The 24,116-nt window shown below is 40.8% G+C and overlaps 1 protein-coding gene across 1 annotated transcript in view; it reads left to right on the top strand.

Moving 5' to 3' along the window:
• Positions 1-23,805, top strand: part of LOC136875864 (mucin-17) — a 57,772-nt gene extending 33,967 nt beyond the window's left edge. Inside the window, exons 2-3 of the mRNA XM_068228228.1 lie at positions 14,145-14,279; positions 19,386-23,805. Of these exons, the coding sequence (XP_068084329.1) occupies positions 14,145-14,279; positions 19,386-23,125 (3,875 nt within the window). The 3' untranslated portion in view covers positions 23,126-23,805. The remainder of the gene's footprint in view (positions 1-14,144; positions 14,280-19,385) is intronic.
• Positions 23,806-24,116: the final 311 nt, after the last annotated feature.

Here is a 24,116-nt window from a genome sequence, read left to right as displayed (position 1 = left end):
ATAAAAAGAGGTGTCATGAGAGAGGGCGTCAGATGCGCCTGCAATCCCGGTATGATGACGTTACCAGAAAAGGCACTGTTAGTGAAGCTTTATTTTGTTGTCAATAAAACCCCGTGTCAAACCAATCATGTGTGTCAATTATTACCTCTCTACCTCCAATATTCCGTGAAGTAGTTTCTCGCAAATATTGACGTACTTTTGGGTCACCATTTATTTATTTATTTATTTATTTATTTATTTATTTATTTATTTATTTATTTATTTATTTATTTATTTATTTATTTATTTGCATGATGTGAGAATCTCTATAGAAAAAGTCATATTTCTGCTGTTCGTTCTCTATGTAGATCTAGACGTCGCATGGGTATGATCATGGTATCAAAGTCACGTAAAACTACAGCTTGTTTGGCTGCTTGACAGATGTGTACAGTCAAATGTTACCGTCAAATGGATTCAAGGTTACAACATATGATAAGTCTTCAAATAGTACTCCCGCTTAACAATCGCGCATCAAAGCATGAATGAAACACGCTTATTACTTCCCATATAACATTTTATCTTCTAGTTTATTTGTAATTTAGTGCTAGAGGTTGATCCCTCTTTCATTCATCCTTAGAGCCATTCATCTTTATTATAGTTCCATTTATTTGTATCATTTTTTATCCCACGAAAAGCGTACCAAATCTTAGCTTTACTCTGATTAAAGGAGTTAAATGAGATGAGAGAATCGAGTATTCTTCTTCATATTTTGTTTTACTTCTTACAGAAGGCGGAATTGAAAAGAAGTCGTATACGATTATACAAACAAAGCAAACACAGCGCCATATCCTTCTCAGTTAAAACTTTCAAACAAAGTTTTCAACTAAACTCAACTCCTAAGATTCCGATAAGGTTAATGGATTTAAAGGATGAATGCACCTTCCTAGGAAACCACCTGAAATTCTTCATCCGAAACTCTGTAGGGAATGATTTCTAAATAATCTAAGAAAGTTCATCTTCACAGTTTAATGGAGTTAGGAATTTAAAGTCGACAATATATTTTTCGCCAGCACCATTGTCTAGGGATAAAAATGTTGCCTTTTATCTCGAAGAAACGGGTTTAACCGCGTACCAAATCAGGGAGATTTATATGGATCTGAGGGATGGTTCGTGGTCCGTTCAGCGTGTATGAGAGCAACTGAATAGCTATCTGAAGGTGAGATAGCGGCCCCGGTCTAGGAAGCCAAGAATAACAACCCGAGAGGTTTCGTCACGCTCACTACACGCCACCTCTTAATCTGCAGGCCTTTGGGCTGAGCAGTGGTCGCGAAGGCAAAACAGGGATGTAACGCCATTGGGTTTGTTTAGTTTTACAAATTTTACAGTCCACTTCTGTAGCGTAAAGTTAGCGTTACTACCTGCCGTCCTTGGAGGCCCGGGATCGATTCCCAACACCGCAAGAAATTTAAGGTTGGTAAGAGGGCTGATATGTGATTAAAAGCGAACGTACATCGTACATCCATTGGAGGTGGGCCTGAGAAGATGTGCACCGCCTCGGGACCAGGACATGAATTTACATTTCTATACATTTTATAGCAGAGTATTTTCGTGTTCTAGATGTCGGCAAGAACCTCGTGAGTAGTGTCGCTCTCCAAGATAACTAAGGCAATGGAATTCTCATTCCTGTCGTTTGAATTTCACGTAAAAATGGGATGCTTGGTGGATGAGTAATAACGATCCCCATAAAACTGCTTTTACCGGATACTCATCTACACACTGCCTCCTAATAAATCAGGATGTGTATTAGATCATTTAATGTTGTTCTTCAAGCAAGAGTTGCTCATCGAGTTGGTAAATGCTACGAATAAATAAATAAATAAATGGCCAGTATTCGAGCTTTGGCGACCTTAGAGACTATGCAACTCGATTGGCATACGCTGTATTATAATTATTTCCAACCTGAAATTGATTAGCTCTTGCTTAATAATAATAATAATAATAATAATAATAATAATAATAATAATAATAATAATAATAATAATAATAATAATAACAGTAATAATAATAATAATAATAATAATAATAATAATAGACATTCCATAACACCACCTCTCCAATCCCGCCGGCCAAAATTCTGGTGGTGAAATTTTTTTCTATCAACGGGTTTCGAACCGGCTAACCATTGTGTCAGGCCGTTAAGCACTTGACGCCTTAACGGTCATGGATACCAGGCGACCTAATGGGCCATGAACCTGGCGAGTTGGTCGTGCAGTTAGGAGCACGTAGCTATGAGCTCGCATCCGGGAGATAGTGGGTTCGAATACCACTGTCGGCAGCCCTGAAGATTGTTTTTAGTGCTTTCCTATTTCCACACCAGGCAAATGCTGGGGCTGTACCTTAATTAAGGCCACGGCCGCTTCCTGCCCTTTCCTGTCCCATCGTCACCATAAGACCTATCTATGTCGGTGCGACGTAAAGCAAATAGCAAGAAAAAAGGGGCCGTGATACACTCCTCCGGTAACTATCACCGTAAGTATACGGAGCTGATGATAATTATATCACAAGACTTAAGTTGAAACAACAGAATTTCTATCTGAATATCGTGTTCTATGTTTACTGGCTGGAAACAAATTCCGCTTGCATGGCAACCAGTGTATTCCTGGCATACGAACTTAGAATCACAATGCTTGTTTTGATATATTAGCACACATATTACTCATACTAGCTGAATTTCGACCTGACAAGAGTTCTCCTCTGCTGCTCACAGGATAAAGGCGAGACATGGAAACTCTCTCCAGTGAATCTCTTCCGCATCGTGCTTTCTTGATTAAGAAGCTCTATCTCGTCAGAGGTTTCTTAAAGGAGGCAAAAGGCGACGGTTTTATTATTATTTATGTTAGAAATTACGAATACAAAATATGCAAGTTTTACTCTCTGTAATATCCTCTCTGCATTTATTTACACCGGGTGCCTCGCGGGCGCCGTACTTCCTACTCACAATTGTCCCGCATGCAATAGTGATGCATGGGATGCCTAATCACTTGTTTCGAAGGAGTACTACAACACGCTGTATTGTGGATGATGTGAAACAAATACAGTAGCAGTCATTTTACTGCACACGTTCCATAACAGCGTGCATTTGTAAATAAGCCAAAGGTTCAGAAAATACAATTTAATAACTTATTCATGTATCCACGTGTAGACATTCCACTCCGTGAAAGAGTTTGTTTGTATGAAGAAATAAGTAATACTGTTCGGCGAAAAACGTTTGTGGAGTGCAAAGGTCTGTTCGGAGCTTCGGCTTCATTCTCCGTAGATTAAAATGATGTCTTTGTATTCGTCGTTGCTGCACGCAATAGCCATTGCCGATAGGCATACAGCAAATGTAATGCTGCTCTACACTTGCTTATACACCAGCCTAGTACAGTCCGGTCGTAAACGAGATTTGCTAATCCAAGGGGTTGCACTAGACGAGTAGTGCTGAGGAACATGCTGGGAGCCACCGTCCGTTTGTTATCCCTTCATATTCTGACGTAACCTGCCTGGTGACAGTAGTGTCCCTGTGAAAATCAGTTATCAGACATGCCATTCATCATTTGTACATGCGGGACATTTATAAGTAGAAATTACGGTGCTCGCGAGCCGCCTGTTACAATATACTAGTGGCCTGCCGCAGCAATAGCTGCGAAAAAGGACTAAAAATGAAACTGATGATAAAGGAAGCATGAGAAAATTAACGGAAACTGTACGGAATGTACAGAACACAACACCACTGTTCAACCCGGAAGAAGAACTGAATTTGCTCTACATTCCTTGCAAGCTTCACGTCTAAGAACAGAAGAATATTTTAAACTTGACTGAACCTAGCTTGGAAAATTCCTAGATATAAACTTATCTGGCTATGAATTTTAACACATTTGAAGAGCGTCAAAACTGATGCAGTTAATTTGACTTTCAATTTTAGTTGCCTGTCAATTATATGTGGATTTCTGATTTCGTTTTCCAGGTGCATCTTTTCATTTCTCTTTCAACTTATTTTAACATCTCACTAAACTCAAATGTTAATGTACAATTTTTCGTGTTAATTTCTCACCAGTATGCAGACAGCAACCGATCCCTAATGTTCTAGTCCAAGCAATATGGCAGCCACGCGTGTCCGCTAGCTTTGACACTAGGAGCCCAGTGACAACTTAAATTTCAAAGCGAGTGGTACGACATAGTTCATTCATATATCAGTTGATGACGTAAACTTTGCCATGTGCAAAAAAAATGACAATTTCACCTGGCTGAATGAGTGAATTTTACGCAAATAGAACAAAAGAAGCGAAATGTCTTCTTCACCCTAATCATATATGTAAAATAGAAATACCTACAAGGAAACATTCACCACCAGAACTTGTTGGATGCCATTCCCCAATATCAGAGTAAGACTAATCTCATTCTTATGGGTGGAAATAGTGCCGTCAGGATGATAAAGATTATTCAATCATTTCACTTGAAATAAAAAGCTATTTTCCACCAAGGCCCGTATTCACAAATGTAACTTACTTTACTGTTATCTTAGATTTCCAAAATACGGATAATGGCATTATCTCGGATAACGCCCACTTCTGTATTCATATTATCTCGGTTTACCAAAACTTTCAATCTGAAGCAAACATTTTTCATGCCGACACACGAAAATAACAAATGACTACGTGCTCCTTCCTGCCTATACCGAAATGTCAACTAGTTTTTAATTATGTTTGCTGTTTTCAATTAATTTATGTCCGCTATTGACCTAAAACGAAGAAAGAAGTCTAAAGTGACGTTCCAAGAAATGGAATTGTTATTAAATTTGCTGGCAAAGAGCATTAACATCACAGATAATATTGATTCTCATACGGAACCTTAAATATTTGTACGGAATAAGTAATTTGGCACACTGGTCGAAACGCTAGCAACCAAGAATGAGTTAGTTGTATAATTTATCACTTACAATAACAGATCATTTTTATTGAAATCATAGAGAATAAGAATACAAATTATATCCTACACATTGTATCATATATTTCACTCAAAAAATAAGCAATGTTTCTTAGATCATCATCTAAAAATCATCCAGTAGTGTGCTATAATCGAGAATTCACCTATGTGTAAGTAATTCCAGGTTATGTTCAATCATTGACAGCGCCGATGCCTTTCTAAAATGTATTTTAAAATCACTGTCATCGTAATCCTCAAAGTATGAAGAGGATGTTTCATTGCATAATCTTTGGCATATTCTTCGTCACTGTAATTTTCTCTTTCAGTTAAATATTCTGCCCATTTCACCGGCCACAATTTCTTCGGTAAAATGTTTAACCCGGATAATACCCATTATCCGAGATAATATTGTTGATGAACGCAAATTTAACTGTTATTTCGGTTTTATTAGCTTTAAATCAAGATTATACCTTTCACTCACGTTCATTAATATGGGCCTAAACATTTTAAATATTATGGTCATCGTTTTATTGTTCCTGTAACCTATTTAGAGTGCCAATTTCAGCTTTCCAGGCGTTCCCGTACTTTCCAGAATCGTTGTGGAAAGCGAAATAACTCATTGTAGTTCGAATTAATGTGGATAGATCTATCCGTTAGCGTCAACATCGAGTATTTGGCACAATCTATTTTCCGAAAGAAATTAATTTTATTTTAATATAAGAATCGTCGGCCTGCGAGGCTCGTTGTATTCTTAATGTAATTGGGAGGTAATACTGTATATCTGTTTCTGCTGACAGGTTGTTGTTTACTCAATATCGCTGTGAAAGTCGGACAGAGTGTGGGTTTTAAATATTTAGTTTTCACTGTAAGAACAACAACTCTGGATTAGCATCATTGCCAACAAAGCGTGAGTTTGTTTCCTTTACTGCAGATAAGTTATTGCCGTCAGTCTGTGACCGTAACCTGCCACTGTTTGATGATGGTCAATGGAACTGCACATCAGTCCGATGGTGCATGCTTCAGTTCAAAATGTCACACCAGGCAATTTCTGGGACTGTACCTTAAAATTAAGGCCGCTTCCTTCCCACATCTAGCCCTTTACTATCCCATCGCCGCCATAATACCTGTGTGTGTGTGTCTTTGCGACGTAAATCAACTTGCAAAATTAAAAAAAATCTGTTTCAAATGTAGCGTATATACAATGAGTACCAGGGATGGTTTGCGGGCGTAGGACATTGAAAGAGCAAACTCCTAGAGCTTCATGTGTAATCTTCAGCGCTAAATAAAGCAGAGCCTTTTCCTCACAGATGGGAGGAACCACAATGGTTCAAATAAGATACAATAGCAACCATTATTTCAATTTAAAGTGCATTTGAAACAAATTTGAATGCTATTTTGGCTTAGTGAATCTGTGCTTTATTTGCTTCTGCCTAGTGCACGTCATTGTCCTAAAATCGTGAAAGGGGGCTCTGAGATTGTTGAATCTATTAAATATAAATATATAATTTCCCCTGAAGGAACCAACATTTCCTTTTCATTTATCGAAAGAATATTGGTTAATCAGTTCAAATTCCAAAGTTTCACCCCGGTGGAACAGTATTATGGTTATAACATTCCTTCCAAAGACCGCGCCTAGTACGCCACTGAGTGAAAAGATATGCCATTCCATTTCACCCAGGCGTACCAATAGTTTCATCTGTTGGATTGACACACCTTCCAAGGACGCTGCCTAGTGCAAAGTTGAGTGTGAAGGCGTGCCTTTCCAGCTCACTGATCCACTGACACAATGGTGCTAAGCGCTACATACGTTTAGATTCATAATCCTATATTCCTTATTATAATGAGATCATTTTTATTGGTAAGGCTTAAAAGCCAGCTAATGCATAAATTGAAGCTATTTGGTGGAGACAGAAGTCGATTCGTGTTCGCCAATCAGAACTCCTTCAGGATATGCATAGCCGCTTAACGGCACGGACGAACAAGTTGACAAGTTGCCTCCTTAACTCGTAACCATTCCAGTATAATGACACCTGTGTTATCCCTGCTGTAGAGCGGGTTGTGGCATCCTCAGGCTGAATATTCCGGCTGTATGGATCAAAGTGCGAACAGACTTAAGACCCCACAAGTATTTTGTACAAATGTTTCTTGGAATGTTCAGTGGCATTCGTACTATAAATAACAAGAATAAACGAATAATGTAATTTCTATGGCTCGGATATTGATGACTTAAAGATATTTAAAAATGCACATAAAATGTTAAAAATTATTTTATTAAATGACCTAAAAATTAAGAAAATGCATTATAAAACTTAGAATATGATGTTAAAAATTTACGTTTTATGCCCTTCAGAAAACCCTTCATGTTATGCACAAACTTTAGAAGTTTAGGCCTTATATTTGAAGGCTGCTCGAAGACACGGAATACACAATACAATGAATATTGGTTGAAAAATTAACAGTTTGAAAAGAATTCGAAATAATAAAAGACGAGTTATGACATTTAAGTGTACAAAATATTAAAAAATTACAAGAGACAACTTCAAAAAGTAATTTCCAAAAAATGTAAAATATAAATGTGATTCAGAAACAAAGACTCGGAAGAACATGAATCTTCTTCTTTTTCTACGCTTTTTTTCACATCTGTAGGGTCGCGAGATCGAACTGTGTCGCACAGTCACTGTTTTGCGGCCGGATGCCCTTACTGACGCCAACCCTAGATGTAGGGACGTAATTACCATTGGGTGTTCCTGTGGTGGTTTGTAGTGTAGTATGTTGTCTGAATATGATAAGGAAAGTGTTGGGACAAACACAGACAACCAGTCCCCGGGTCAGAAGAATTAATCAGACGCGATCAAAATCCCCGACCCGGCCGTAATCTAACCCGGGACCCTCTGAACCAAAGGCCGCAACGCTGACCATTGAGCCAATGAGTCGGACTCGAAAGAACAAGAATTAGGCTACTTAATCTTAAATTGAGATATTTTGTTTCAATATTTGTATAACTACTAATTAAGGCATTCAGACGTAGGCCCTAATTTCATAAAATAATGTGGTAACATGACAAAAGGGACAAAACGACCTATAGAGACAAAAATCTCCAAAATGTGACCGAAAAATTCTCCAAAGTAAAAAAAATGCTCTTGAAATATTAAAAATATGCAAATAATGAAAAATAAAAGAGATATGTTTGTAGTCGAGGTACCATGAACATAGTTTGTATATATTAGAGCAGGGTCTTTCAGGGTGCATGCGCCTGGTGCATGCACTGTGCACGGTGCAAAAGACGACTTCGCTTGGTTGACCAGAGTGCAGACCCCCACTCCTCGATTTGGAGCAATAACGCTGTCTCTCTCTTTCCCCACGCCTGTCTCGCTCGCTCCGCCTGTCTCCCTCTTCCTCACTTGCTCCGTAGCGCTCCAAATCCCAACCGAGTAGAGCCGAGCTTAGCCGAGTAGCCCAGAGACGAAGCGTTGGTCCGAGCCAAAACGAGCGGGACCGATGCACTGTGCACACGACCTCTGCACGCTGTTTGCACGCGTGAGATTTTGGACGCTTGAGAGGCCCTGAATTAGAGCATTGCACTTGACCACTCAATAAAAATGTGACATGTAATCAGCATCCGGACCCTAGCAATTTCACTGGATGAGAAGCTCATGCAATGTACTGAAGTAATATACACTGAATCGCGTAACGTTCTCACCATGGCTTACACTTCTAATCCATAAGAATAAAACACGAAGTTTAATCAGACAAGATGTTATTTTGACGGTTTGCTTTCTATTTAGCCTGATCCCTGCACATACAAAGTTATATCAAATTAGAAATGTTGACACTGATGCCTTGTATGCCTTACTTTATCTAATAAGCATTTGTTTATTATTCTGTGCTGCCGTAGCTCCAGTGTAATCTCCTTCCTGTTCTTCTCTGTTAATTCAAAGCCTTTAGTATCTACTAGATTACATCTGAATTAAAATTTAATATTTGCACAGCTGAAACGTTCTGCAGGCAAACTTATGGTATACGATAATACCTTATTCCTCACTTCATATCGAAAGGAAACTTAACACACAAGTCTGTAGCGAGTATATCTCAAACCCTTCTTGAAAACGTCAAGTCATACGTTGGCTTCGTATAAGGGATTTGGGATTCAGAGATCAATAGCCCCATCTTCTTGTCTATGCTAAGTATTCAATAACTACAGGAATAATAATAATACCAAGCGAGTTGGCCGTTCGGTTGGGATCGCGGAGCTGTGAGTTTGTATTTGGGAGGTAGTGGGTTCGAACCCCACTGTCGGCAACCCTGAAGGTGGTTTTCCGTAGTTTCCCGTACCTTAATTAACACCAAGGATGCTTCCCTCCCAATCCCAGCCTTTCCTATCCCATAAGAAAGGCCTGATAAGAAGATTGGAAATTAAAGAAAGAATGTCCTTAAGGAACATTCTAGGCCCAATTAATAAGATGAATATAGACGTCGGCATAAAAATGAGCTGTATACTCATGTCCAGAAGATCTCTAACGTCATACGAACAAGGTGAAGTGCATTTTATGTCAATTTGCTAAGAATGGAACCAACACGCTTATCGATCTCTACCTATTTTAAAGATGAGAAGACCCAGCCAATTTGGTTCGTAGAGGTGGAAAGGGACCTACAGTAGATGGTGATTACCTATGAAGATACGCAAGAAAGCAACCCACGCGGAAAGAAAGTAAAAGGTCACCAGGGTTTCCAAGAAAGACAGTTGAAGACGGGAAAGAGGTAGGCACACGAAAGAAAAGAACAACACAGGCAACGAATGAAGGAACACAGAGCAAAATTCAAAGCCCAGAGAAGACAGGTGAAGAAACGTCGTCCATAGTAGGCCGATATGAATAAATAATAATACTAATAATAATAATAATAATAATAATAATAATAATAATAATAATAATAATAATGTCCGCCTCTGTGGTGTAGTGGTTAGCGTGATTAGCTGCCACCCCCGGAGGCCCGGGTTCGATTCCCGGCTCTGCCACGAAATTTGAAAAGTGGTACGAGGGCTGGAACGGGGTCCACTCAGCCTCGAGAGGTCAACTGAGTAGAGGTGGGTTCGATTCTCACCTCAGCCATCCTGGCAGTGGTTTTCCGTGGTTTTCCACTTCTCCTCCAGGCGAATGCCGGGATGGTACGTAACTTAAGGCCACGGCCGCTTCCTTCCCTCTTCCTTGCCTATCCCTTCCAATCTCCCCATCCCTTCACAAGGCCCCTGTTCAGCATAGCAGGTGAGGCCGCCTGGGCGAGGTACTGGTCATACTCCCCAGTTGTATCCCCCGACCAAGAGTCTGAAGCTCCAGGACACTGCCCTTGAGGCGGTAGAGGTGGGATCACTCGCTAAGTCCGAGGGAAAAACCGAACCTGGAGGGTAAACAGATGAATAATAATAATAATAATAATAATAATAATAATAATAATAATAATAATAATAATAATAATAATAATGGCGTGTGGCCTCTGAAGAAGCCTGGTACAGATCTTTTGAGTTGACGCCGTATACGCGACTTGCGCGTCTATTAGGATGGGACCCAACCTATGATGAATTCTAATGATGAGGAGGGCACACACACACACACACACACACAGAGAGAGAGAGAGAGAGAGAGAGTCCCCGAACCATCGGAATTAACCAATGAAGGTTAAAATCCCCGACCCAGCCGGAAATCAAACTTGGGACCCTCTGGATCAAAGGCCAGTACACTAACCATTTAGCCATGGAGCCGTACATAATAATAATAATAATAATAATAATAATAATAATAATAATAATAATAATAATCATCATCATCATCATCTGTTTACCCTCCAGGTTCGGTTATTCCCTCGGACTGAGCGAGGGATCCCACCTCTACCGCCTCAAGGGCAGTGTCCTGGAGCTTCAGACTCTTGGTCGGGGGATACAACTGGGGAGTATGACCAGTACCTCGCCCAGGCGGCCTCACCTGCTATGCTGAACAGGGGCCTTGTGGAGGGATGGGAAGATTGGAAGGGATAAGCAAGGAAGAGGGAAGGAAGCGGCCGTGGCCTTATGTTAGGTACCATCCCGGCATTCGCCTGGAGGAGAAGTGGGAAACCACGGAAAACCACTTCCAGGATGGCTGAGGTGGGAATCGAACCCACCTCTACTCAGTTGACCTCCCGAGGCTGAGTGGACCCCGTTCCAGCCCTCATACCACTTTTCAAATTTCGTGGCAGAGCCGGGAATCGAACCCGGGCCTCAGGGGGTGGCAGCTAATCACGCTAACCACTACACCACAGAGGCGGACAATAATAATAATAATAATAATAATAATAATAATAATAATAATAATAATATCTTATGGCTTCAGGTACCGTGTACATTTTATTATGACGCCCTCTGGCTGCGTGCTCGTCAATTTCGACGCACCTTTTACTGTAGACCTACCAGACGTCTATGGCTCAGTTTTAAGAAATTTTGTCGGGTAAACACCAAATTTGTCACGAGAGCACTTTTACATGCCGACGTCGTTAGCCATGGAATGTCAATAAAATTATCTCCGTCCTTCAAATATCTGACTGCGTCTGCTGGGTTTGAACCCGTTATTTTGGGATCAGAAGGCTGACACTCTACCACTGATCCACAGCGGGAGCTGTTACAGGGCTCGGACGGTAGACCAGTTTAGCAGGTTTAATTCTGGATTCTTCCGGTGGTATTTGAAGTTAGGCTCGTGTCTATAGATATACCGGTTCGTAAAATAACTCCTGCTGGCATAATTAAGAAACTTCTGGGTCTTCGAAGATCTTAAAAGTAGATATTTGGATGGACTTATCATTAAGCTGAGGTTTTATAATGAACTAGCGTGCCTGCCTCTTACCCGGAGGCCCCGGATTCGATTCCCGGCCAAGACAGTGATTTTTACCTGGACCTGAGGGCTGGTTCGAGGGCCTCTCAGCCTACATGATTAGAATTGAGGAGGTATCTGACAGTGAGATAGTGGCCCCGGTGTCGAAAGCCAAGAATAACGGCCGAGAGGATTCGTCGTGCTGACCACACGACACCTCGTAATCTGCAGGCCTTCGGGCTGAGCAGCGGTCTCTTGGTAGGCCAAGGCCCTTCAAGGGCTGTAGTGCTATGGGGTTTGGGTTTGGTTTTTTATAATGAACATTGGTATCCACGTGATTTGTATTCCGCGGAAAAGGAATTGATGTGGCTATAGTCACGATATCAAGTGTCACTTAAAAACAATAACCGTGATTCGTTTTAGTACGGATAGGCACTGATAGGTGATGTTCTTACAAGTTGCTTTACTTCTCATCGACACAGATAGTTCTTATGGCTACGGGGGGACAGGAAAGGGCTAGGAATGGGAAGGAAGCGTCCGTGGCTTTCATTAAGGTACAGTCCCAGCATTTTCCTGGTGTGAAAATGGGAAACCACGGAAAATCATCTTCAGGGCTGCCGACAGTAGGGTTCGAACCCACTATCTCCCGAATACTGGATAGTGGTCGCACTTAAAACTGACGGGTATCCTTGAATCTAAGATGCTCCAAAAGTTTTCGATAAAAGAAATCTCCTTGTTTAGATCGATGTTTTCACAGCCCGTATCAACAGACATGATAATCCGTTGGGATTTTGTACTGAGAAGGAAACGATGAATAGAAATGCTTTGTTCCACTTCTTCAGAAGGAAAGCACGCCTTAAATTTTTTGTACTGATTCCGCCCGAACCCACCCCATCCCACTCCACCCCACACTTCCTCCACCTCACCCACGCCTTCTTTCGGTTTCTCTTTGACATACTCTTCTTTTTATGTTCATATCTCCTTTACTCTAAAGTCTTTATCTTTCCTTCGTTGCGCTTTGTTCTATTTTTCTATTATATTCCTCATCTTCCATCGCCTTTAATTAGTTTGATGACCTTGCTGTCTATTACGCAACTCAGCGAAATACCTTAGTAAGACCTAAGATAGCGTCGTAACTTCCTATCCCGAAGCCTATAGCGCATATTGATCTATCTATTGACGAATGGGAGTATCGTTTGCACTATACTAACGGTCAAATGATTTTCCATTACCAACCGTTGCGACATTCTTAGAAATTTCTTAGTCGTGGATAGACAACGTTTCTCTCCTGAACATGCGGAGGAAAGTCTCCGCGAAACGTAAAGAATTTTCAGTTTTTTTTTTTTTTTTTTTTTTTTTACAATTTGTTTTATGTCGCACCAACACAGATAGCACTTATAGAGCTATGGATGAGGGAATGGCTAGGAGTGAGAAGGAAGTGGCCGTGGTCTTAATTAAGGCACAGCCCCATCATCTGGCTAGTGCGAAAATGGGAAACCAATGAAAACCATCTTCAGGACTACCGAGAGTAGGGTTCGAACCCACTATCTCCCGAATTCAAGCTCTCAGCTGTGTGCCCCTAACCGCACGGCCAGCTCGCTCGGTCTTTGTTTCTTTGACACGACAAATTCCCAAATGATCATGTGTAATAATTCGCCTTGTTTGATATTTTACATGAATTTGTTTCACATTAGGATCTTAACTGATCTGATCTTAAATTGTACATCAGTAGCTTATATACTCCTACCAATGTAGCGGTCTGACCTTGGTGTCAAGGTGCAGATTCAAGACAGCTGTATGGTATAATGTTGCTATATTGATGTGCTAAAAGTTTGTCTCTAAAATTTTCTCCTCTGCCTTGTATTCGGAATTCTTATGGAGAAAGCTGAATAAATACCACGTGGTCCGCCAAGGTCGTATTTTCTACTTCTAAGTGCCCTGCATGCGCTATTGATGAGCGGGATGTCTAATAACAGAATTTCATACCGATATTATTGCCCGCGGCTTATTTACGTCAGAATATGAGGATAGTTATTAAACTTCTATGTCTGCATCTTTGGCGTGATTACAAATGCTGCCTGTTACAGAACTTGTGTAGTAAATTAACTGTTATTTGTTTTACACCCGAAATACGACACGTTGTTCACTCCTTTGTGAACCAACAACTAGGCATCCCATTCATCACAAGTGCATGCGGGACACTTATAGGTAAAAAGTACTTGGCTTGAAGGCCACCTCGTTTATACCGTATATTTATTTTTGTCTACATTTGTACAATTCCTAATATTATGTTTCTGTGGATATTGAGAATAACAGGTGATAAATTATATAAAAATTCTAATATTATTTTTTGTTCTGTTGTAGAATCCGAATCGAGCTTGGAGGCGCGCTCCGAAGACGAAGAGGGAGACCGCGAGGAAGTTGATGAGGACTCTCCGATTGTGCCCGTCACCACTGACATCCCGGTTGTACTCACCGGCCAGGAACACGCTGTCCAAGGTGAGCACAGTTAAATTTATTTATTTATTTATTTATTTATTTATTTATTTATTTATTTATTTATTTATTTATTTATTTATTTATTTATTTATTTATTTATTTATTTATTTATTTATTTATGTATTTATTTATTTATTTATTTATTTCATTCATGCATATCATTTTTGTCCCTATGGACAGTGTTTGAACTCGAATATCTCATGATGACACAATTTTCACTTCTTTCTCTTCTTCCTCTTCTCTTCCCAAAATCTCTTCATCCTTTGGCTGTGCTCCTGTTTCCTTTGTTCTGTACACAATGTTCCTGCCTTCTTCTTCTACTTCTTCTTCTCATTTACTATAAATTTTGTATTCCTAATTTTGTTTCTGAATTCTCTTCTGTCTCCTACCTTTTGCCTGTTGATCCTCACCTGCCTTAAGTCTTCCTCTATTTCATGATAGCTATTTGGTTTCAAGCTTGAACTGTTTACTACATTAAAGATTTTCTTTGTAAGTCTGTTGTTATCCATTCTCTGCATGTGCCCATAAAAAGTTAGTCTGCGTTTCCTGATCATGTCTGTGAGTCTGTCAGTATGCTGGTACAGCTCTTCAGTAGGTCGTTTCGTCCATATGCCATCTCTGTGTATTGGTCCAAATATTATTCTGAGAATTTTACGTTCTATTTTTTCTGTCTCTATGATGCCTGATGCTCCAATTGTGGTCGTTTCTCACTCATACAATGCTTCCGGTAATACGACTGTTTTGTAGTGTCTAAGTTTGGGCTGTCTTAATATGCTTTTTTTTATTATAATTTGACCATGTGAGTGTGTATGCTTTCTGGAGTTTTTCCTTTCGTTTTATGTTAGACGCCTTGTTTGATCCTCCTATTTGTATGTATTCCCCTAAATATTTAAATTTTTCTACTCTTTTTACGGATCCATATACAGTATGCATGGTGTGCACATTGTTGTTCTGTCGTTCAATGTATTGGGTCTTCTCGTAAGATATCTGTAGACCTGTTTTGGCAGCTATTTCATGCAAGCGTTCCAGTGCTTCCTTTGCCTCCTGTGTATTATTGCTAAGTATTTATTTATTTATTTATTTATTTATTTATTTATTTATTTATTTATTTATTTATTTATTTATTTATTTATTTATTTATTTATTAGCTGACGTGCCCCTTCTTCCCTACGGAATTATACGGAATTGTGTGTGAAGTAATCATCACGTTGTTAAATAATCTGCATGTCTCTTTGTCTTACCCGAGAAACTCCCTGATATTCCGGGATGATACACAGCCTGTGTTACCCGGAATATCATTTTTCAGATGGTGAAGGAAATTTCACCATCGGTGCGGTAATGTAGTTTATGAGATTACCGGTTATATGTAAACAAACTCACAGTCTCTCTCTTTATATATAAGTATAAATCACGTATTGATTATTAAAGGTACAAAGAAAAGTAATATTAACTTTTTTCGAGTGTATCAAATTTTAAGTACACCTGCTCTGCACCAATCGATATATATATATAATATAAAATAAGAGTTTTGTCTGTACGTTGCTCAGAATTTAAAAAGGGTGGCATTTCTGTACCAGTCATGTCACCAGTAACAAGGAATTCACTTTTTACTTTTAAGTAATTTCTGCCTGCCTGCCTGCCTGTCTTTATGTACACATATCACGAGAAAACGGGTGAAGAGAATTTAATGAAAATCGGTATTCAAAGTTGGGGAATAAGTCTCTACAATCTGGGCGATAAATAATTGTATTCACGCTGAGTGAAATGGTAGTTTAGGGGAAGGCCTAAAATTTTAATTCTCAAATATTTATGTTATTAGTGGTTGTATCTATAAATACTACATAACTAAAGGTATACGGTATTAAATATCCGACCATTTATGTCTCATTGTTCATAAATTTGGATTTTTGTTGCTAAGTCCATATCAGCGCAGAGTCACGAGAAAATTGGTCAACAGAATTTAATGAAAATCGGTATATGAATTCGGAGAATAAGGAACTACAGTCTACGCTATAAATAGTTTTATAAGATGCCCTAATACCGAAAGAAAACTAAATGTGAAGGACTACAATATAGAAAGCTCATAAAATGCATCAACAATAGCAATACGTTGACTACTGTTTGTTGTTATGTTCCTTGTGTCTTCTGTTGCCATTCATCTCCGATAGATAGGATTACTGCTGCGTACCGAGTATTTTTTTAAAATTTGCTTTACGTCGCACCGACACAGATGGGTCTTATGGTGACGATGGGATAGGAAAGGACTAGGAGTGTGGAGGAAGCGGCCTTGGTTTTAATTAAGGTACAGCCCCAGCATTTGCTGATGCGAAAATCGGAAACCACGGAATACCATCTTCAGGGTCGCCGACGGGGGGTTCGAATCGATTATCTCCCGAATACAAGCTCACAACTGCGCGTCCGTAACCACACACCCAACTCGCCTCGTCGTACGGAGTGTAACAGCCTGCCTGAATATTGGCGGGAATCAGATGGGGAGCTAGGTAACTTTCTTCTTTAGCATGCCATTCCTCTGGTTCATAAATTTTCAGATACTATTGGCACGTAACACACTGATTCATCATAGCATTCAAGCTATTCGATCCCAGTTCTGAGGCACTGATTGGAATGAGCAGTGTGCATATTTAACGGAATAATGGAAGAAGAGCGCGGTTTTCAGTTTGATCGAATATTTTATATGATAACATTGGTTTTAATCGCTACATTCCTACTGACGTTTTTGTAATGACCTATGTTGACTTCAGTTAGGAAAACCACAACCCCAGTCTTTCTGAGAATTCCGTAGTGAAGCACAGGTATATCAGCTAGTGTGTAATAAGACTAACAGTTCAGGCAGCTTATTCAGTTTTAAGTATCCCACGCGTCCGCTTTCGTCTGACTTGCTTCATATTTTCCTTCCCTATCTGGCCCGCATAAGAGGTAGTGTGATAGTAAAGCATAGAAAGCATCATTTTCTGGAGTACTTATTTCTAGGAAATAGAATTTTAAGTACAGTCGTTCTGACTCCATTATTTAATAGGACTGAACCTTTAAGCTTGGTAACTTTTAAGACTCCAAGACACACATTTTCCTATAACTTGCTTCACATTTTATTTCCCTGCAGGGCCCCCTTGAGATACACTGTAATAGTAATTAGCCTATATGCTTCATTAATAGGACTAACCGTTTAGGCAACGTAATCACGTTTAGGGGTCCCAGGCGTACGTTTTCCTCTGACTTGCTTCACATTTTCCTTCACTACCTCACTCACTTTAAGAGTAGCGTAGTAGTAAGTAGCCAATGTGTTACCCAAAGTTCCATCAGTCAGGTAAGTTTTACGTAAAACACAAACTTTGAGATTTATTATTGCAGCCTTTTTTTTCTTAAATCACAGTTCTCATGGAAACATTTTAATATTCCGGGTTAACACATATCCTATGTTACCCGCAATGATATTATCTTTCAAATGGTGAAAGTAATTTCAAAATAGGACCATTAGTTTCTGATATTACGCATTACACATAAACAAACTCACGGTCTCTATTTATATACTAGTATGTTTTTATTTAAATGAATTTGCAATGTCATCCCTGTTCGAACTTTTCCTGGAAGGAGCCTTAATAAATCCCGTTGCAGAAGATGTGAGCATTTGAAACTCTTCCTCGCGTATTAGCGTTCTGTCCCAAAGAAGAGCTCAGATTCAACCGCCGCAATGTTATGTGTTCTATGATCGCTGGAAGCCTTCGTAGGGAACATCACCTCGAATTTGGATGCCTCTCCGAAGATTGATCAACACGACGAGCTGGCATCATAGTGGCCGACCGAACTAAAATCACTTCCGGCCTAAATGCAGTTCCGGAAAACGACCTAAAATCTCTTGTTCCTTTACTTATCTTCTTTTTTATTCAAATCCTAGCCAAATTAGCTTATTTACATAATTATTCCGGTAATGTGTTCCTTGCTTCAATACCTTCAGGTGTATTGTTTTTTTTTAAACCCGCATCAAATGTAGTTATATGGGCTTAAATGAAACTCTGTATTGACTCACATTAGTAGTGGTACAAAAGGCGCGGCTGTGAGCTTGCATCCGGGAGATAGTAGGTTCGAATCCCACTATCGGCAGCCCTGAAAATGGTTTTCCGTGGTTTCCCATTTTCACACCAGGCAAATGCTGGGGCTGTACCTTAATTAAGGCCACGGCCGCTTCCTTCCAACTCCTAGGCCTTTCCTATCCCATCGTCGCCATAAGACCTATCTGTGTCGGTGCGACGTAAAACCCCTAGCAAAAAAAAAAAAGGCAAACTGCTAATTTAATCGACCGGATTTTAATTTTTAGGGATAAATAAAGAATATATTATTTTCCTAAAATTCGTAGCTCATATCCCTAGGATGTTTCAGCATTGAGTCGCCTACTTGAGGGGCTAATACTGTGAATGTTTTCGTCTTATTCTATTTGTAGTATCTTCTAATACATTTGTCCCTGATTCGTCTGATTACCTTGCTGTTTACTTCACACGCACATACGATGGAACAAGGAAGATATTAATTGGACGTCGGAAGGTTAGCGATAAGTGAGCTATCTGGTGGTGAACAAGAGTACCACGTACTATAGACCAAATTGTAAAGCATTCTTAAATTCAAAACTTCATTATTAGAAGAAAAGACCTGCTCTCGAACAGGCGAGGTTTTCTTCTGAAGACGCAGAGCAACGTTTTCTGTGAAACGTAAAGAATTTCACCTTCTTTGCAGACACGGCAAAAGCCTAAAAGCTTATTATCATGTCTACAATTCAATAACAATACTGAATTGATAATCATCCTTTAGACCTTTTAGTCACTAGTGAGATAATTTTATAATTGACAGATAAACTTGTTGTTCCCCATACGAAGATAATCACCATCGCTATACGATCTCCCAGTCCGTCCCTAAATAATGAAGTGCCTTCAATTTTCCTTTTTTCCATCTCATTCCATTACCACTCATGCCTATTCAAATCACATCTGCTAGCATGTAGTAACATTCTGTAGAAGGACTTAATTTAAATATTCTAAATGGATAAGGATTACCTCCTTAATATGAATTTAACATATATTGTATCTCTTTTTCCAGATCCCAGCGCGTTTCCTCAACAGAGGTACATTGTTGAAACCATCACCATGACAACAGTGACGGAGCGGCGGATAGTGCGTGAAGCGGACGACCACCTCCACAGGAGATCAGCAGGTGGCGGCTACAAAGGATCAGGGCCAGATGGTGACGTCAAAAGAAGTGGTATCCTCAAGGGTGGCAAGCTGTGGAAGAGTACGGACAGTCCTAATGATGGCAATAAACCCTTCATCGAGGAGACATCCACATCGTTCTCCTCTCCGACAGCGTCCTCGCCGGTCAAGGACGAAGAGGTTGACGGAGCTCCAGGCGCTGGTCGCCGCTCTGTCAGGTTTAGTGAGGAAACGTCTCTGCCTCCGGACTCTCCTGGTCCTGAAGATAGGGTTCCAGAAATTCAGGATGAGAAGATAGAAGAGATCAGTGTCGAAAATGATAATAGTGAAAATGTCAAAGACGAAGCTGTAATTACCGAGGAGGTTTCCTCTCCAGACTCTACTGAATTAACGTTGACTTTTAAGTTAGGTAATCATGTCTTAGTTTCCAATAGTCTTCGACCAAATTCAGCTGTCAGGCAATTATTCCCCGCTCCAAGGTTTCTATCACCCCCACCTCTCCTTAACCGCTCAATAACCGATGAATCTATCAGTGATGAAGGGAATTACGATAATAATTCTGGAGCTGTTCACGAACAAGGGGAATCGGATCAGAACCATGATAACCAACAGTTCATTGTTACAGCAGAGTCGCTGAAGTTATTTGAGGAGGCAAAGCGATCTAAGCTGGCTGAGATGTGTAACAACAAGGAACTGTCATTTCAGGATGGAATGCATGAATGTAATCAGGCTTACATCGCTGTAATGCCACCAATGCCTCTGATAACATCTCCAAGTGGTGGGAATAACGTGAACAGCGATGATGATGACAGTACTAGCACGCAAATAAGGCGCACCATCGAACGCAATGCCTTGCGGCGAAGTCTTCTTCGGTACGAGCCGGGGAGAAACAAACGAAATACGACGGTGCCTACTAAGACTCGCTCTGAAGATTCACTTGTAGAACGTATTCGAAAACTTACATGTGACTTGGATGAAGACGAAGAGGACGGAAGCAGGAAAGATGGACAGTCTACAGAGAAACGGGGAGTTGATGCGTCTACAGATACGGACAATGAGATGGACTTCGAAAACTGTGGCTCCGTAATTCCTCCAAGGAGCAGTCCGCCTGGAGAAGAATCCAAGAAACACCCGCAATCAAATAAATATGTTGCTTCTCCAAATTCAGAATTTTCTTCAAATAGATTCATCGAGAAAACATCGTCACCTTCATCCGGTTCCTCATCTTCCTCTGTTTCGTCGGGATCAACTTCATCTACGTACAAAAAACTGACAGATCTGTTCGCGAGGAAGAATACAGAAAATAAAGCTCCTGATGTGGGATCTCCTTCGCAAGAAGGGTCAAAGACACAGCCTCCCACCACGATAGAATGGAGAACAGCTCCTTATTATTCAACTGAATGTAACCAATATATATCACCACCTGATCTCGGTAATGGATTACCAATACACGTTACACCGCCTAAAGATTTTGCCAATGGTGATAATAAGGGCAATTTTGTGGGACCAAAGTGTGCTGTATCGCGCACGAGTGTAACAGCGGAAGCTAGAAAACAGTTCTTGTCCACTTTAGCACCACTAGCTGCTTGTGTTAGTGCTGGTAGCACGGGTGATGAAGAAAACCCTGGCGATGGCTGCGAGTACTACCAGATTGCAGTAACATCACCTGGTAGTTTGCCATCCGGAGACAGAGCATCTATAGCGAGCACAAGTACGTTGGCAGGAGGAGAAGAATCCGAGTACAGCCTTGACGATATAGAGGAGGTGCTCAAGGAGGAGCAGAAGGGACCGCAACCAGATGTGGTGGCCGGAACTCAAATGCAGTCCCCGGGTTCTACTCCCCCGAATGCGGGTGAAGGTTTGGCGAGCACAGTAGATGAACTCGCACTGTTCGTTCAAAGGGATGCGGGTCGAATTGAAAGGATCAAGAAGAGGTACAGTGTGAACAGCAATACCCCTTCAGTGTCTGATGAAGACGATCACGACGATTATGGTTTCAATAGGCGCCCATCAGTTCGCGGCATAAAACCACGATTTGGTTCCACCACAGAAATTTTACAACAAATGCAAACGCAGCTCCAACCGCCGATGTTGGCATGTGCATCTCGAGCTGGAAGTCATATGACGTGGCCTTACTGTTCTCCTGATGGAACGCCTGTGACAGCCGAACCTCCCAATATCAGGAGGCGAGGAATACTTCATGCTCGTGCCACGGCTGCTATGCCTGTTCTTCAGGAAGAGACGGCATATCCCTACGATTACAACCGAGGCATTACCTTCGGTCCTGACTATGGCACTGGGATAATAGTTCATCAAGAATCTCCTACGGAAAGTATGCGAAAGGATGGAATTGGAAGACGATATGTTACTCCTAACCAAATAATGTATGCGTCTACAGGAAATCTCTATCAACCATCGCAACAGATAATGAGAATTGGTGGTGGATGTGCGGAAAATCAGGTGTATGGCACGCTGAGCAATCGAAATTTGCATCATGCGGCACATTTGCAACATCCGCCATCTGCAGGGTCGCCACCTCCTCCTGGTGTACCGAGAAACTACCCGCAGAATTTTAGTAACACTTCCTCACCTGTGCAACAGGTCATTCCTCTACCACCGTCAGATTCTGCAGGTTTGGTACCGTATCACCATCAGTACCAAGCTGATCCGAGGTTTGCTTCCATTCAAAGTCTGGATAGAGCTACCGGAACTATTTATGGGCGTAGAGTTCCTCCCCCAGGGATGGTACAGATGCGCGTGTCTCCAGTTTCTAGTGGACCATCATTACCACAGCAAGGACATTATGCTGGACCTGTGGCCTCAGCAAGTGTACGACTTACAGCTCCCTTCATTGATCCTAATATCACAGCTGTTATAGAGCCGCATTATAGCCCTGTTCCTCACCCCAATGCGTCCTCCAGGTCTAGTCCAGTGCCACCTGCGTCTATTATTAGGGTGGGGCAGGGCCAGCAACAGACTATAAGGGTACCTTATCCAACAGGTGCACCAGTTCAAGTACACCTCCTCACCAGAACAGGTGTGGGAGGATCTAGGAGTGAAAGTCCTCAGAGAGGATTAGGATCTCCCTCAGGACAGACATCAGGTACGCCACCTGGTGGACAATATCCATCACCACCACAGCAACAGCCTCAACAACAGCAGTATGTTGTTGCGAGGGGGACACAGACTTCTGCAAATGCACTCTACCAGATACCTGCTAATGCCCGTTATTATCCCCCACAGCCACCTGTGGGTGGCACAAATAACGGCCCTGTCTACAATAAAGGAGGAATGCCCTACTCTGAACCAGTAAAGTCACAACTAAGCTTCGCTCAGCAGCATCCACCTCGAAGATCTACCTCACCGATACCTTATCAGAACATTAGCAGTTCATCCTCATCAACATGTTCGTCGTCACCCACAAGATCCAAGTATGGTGGTGGTCAAGAACGAGGAGTTCCTGAAGGGGCCGCCAGTTCGTCCCCAAGTTTCCCCCAAGATTCTATGTATCACCTACCTCTTTCTTCCACAGCCCCGTCGTCGTTACAACCGACCTCCCAAACACTTGCTCAATCACCTATTTCCACCCCCACGTCAACTACGTCTGTATATTACGCAATGAACGTTTGACAGCACCATCATTTCGAATATCATTATTACGTGACCTTTTCTTCCAACGAATAAGTATATATATTTTTATGTAAATCGTTAAGGTGCTTCTTTTAAAATTTCTCCTACCTTTTTGTAAAGCAAGAAAGAAAACGAGTCATCCATAAATTAAACCCCGACTGAGAATGAACAGTGTTCAAGAGAAAGATTTGAAGAAGAATCAATTAGTAAGGAGTAATTGTTGTCATTTTTCAGAATGGATTTTGTGTAATTAATGGAAATGTCTTTATTTAATTTTTTACGTGTCGATGAGAAAACATTTGTGTAAACAGCAGAAAGTTCTCTTTATATTAATTCGCGTACCAAAATCGTCAATTCAGTGCCTTTTAGTCAATAACATCAGGGAAGACTAATCCCTCGAAGGTTAAGTAGTAATTCTAACATCTCAGGTACCTTATAGGCAGAGCGCTTGGCTGGAGACTACTTTACCTTGTTTCAGTCTCCTGTGCTTTTAGCTGTTAGAACTCTGTGTTCGTGGAATAATGTGCTCCTTCGCTAAATATATGAAAAAATATATAATGTTACCATTAATATCCAGCGGAAGTTGAATTCTGTCGAAGCTTTACCCAAGTCTACTTTAATCAAGACATAGTCCGACTCTTAGGTTGAGTGGTCAGCTTTGTGGCCTTTGATTCTTAGTGCACCGGCCGGGTACTGAATTTTAGCCGCGTTTGGGTTTTGGGTTGGATATCCTAATTTACAAACACAGCACCATAATACCAACCATCACATGAACATGCCTCCCACCAATTAGATTTGGCGTCAGGAAAGACGCCCTGCCGTAAAATAGGAATTAATTCAGATTAGTGCCGATCCCAAATAGTGGGGAACAAACACAGGAAAGAAGAAGACTCTATCGAGGTATAGCCAGATGTTTGGATTGGCCGCTATAATCATGCAGGTTTAATATAAATAATATCTTCTAATCATATCATATCATCTTAATATCGAA

This window comes from Anabrus simplex, chromosome 6 (assembly GCF_040414725.1).
Source record: "Anabrus simplex isolate iqAnaSimp1 chromosome 6, ASM4041472v1, whole genome shotgun sequence".
NCBI lineage: Eukaryota > Metazoa > Arthropoda > Insecta > Orthoptera > Tettigoniidae > Anabrus > Anabrus simplex.
The sequence above is the reverse complement of the archived record's forward strand: the minus strand, read 5'-3'. Positions and strand labels throughout refer to the sequence as shown.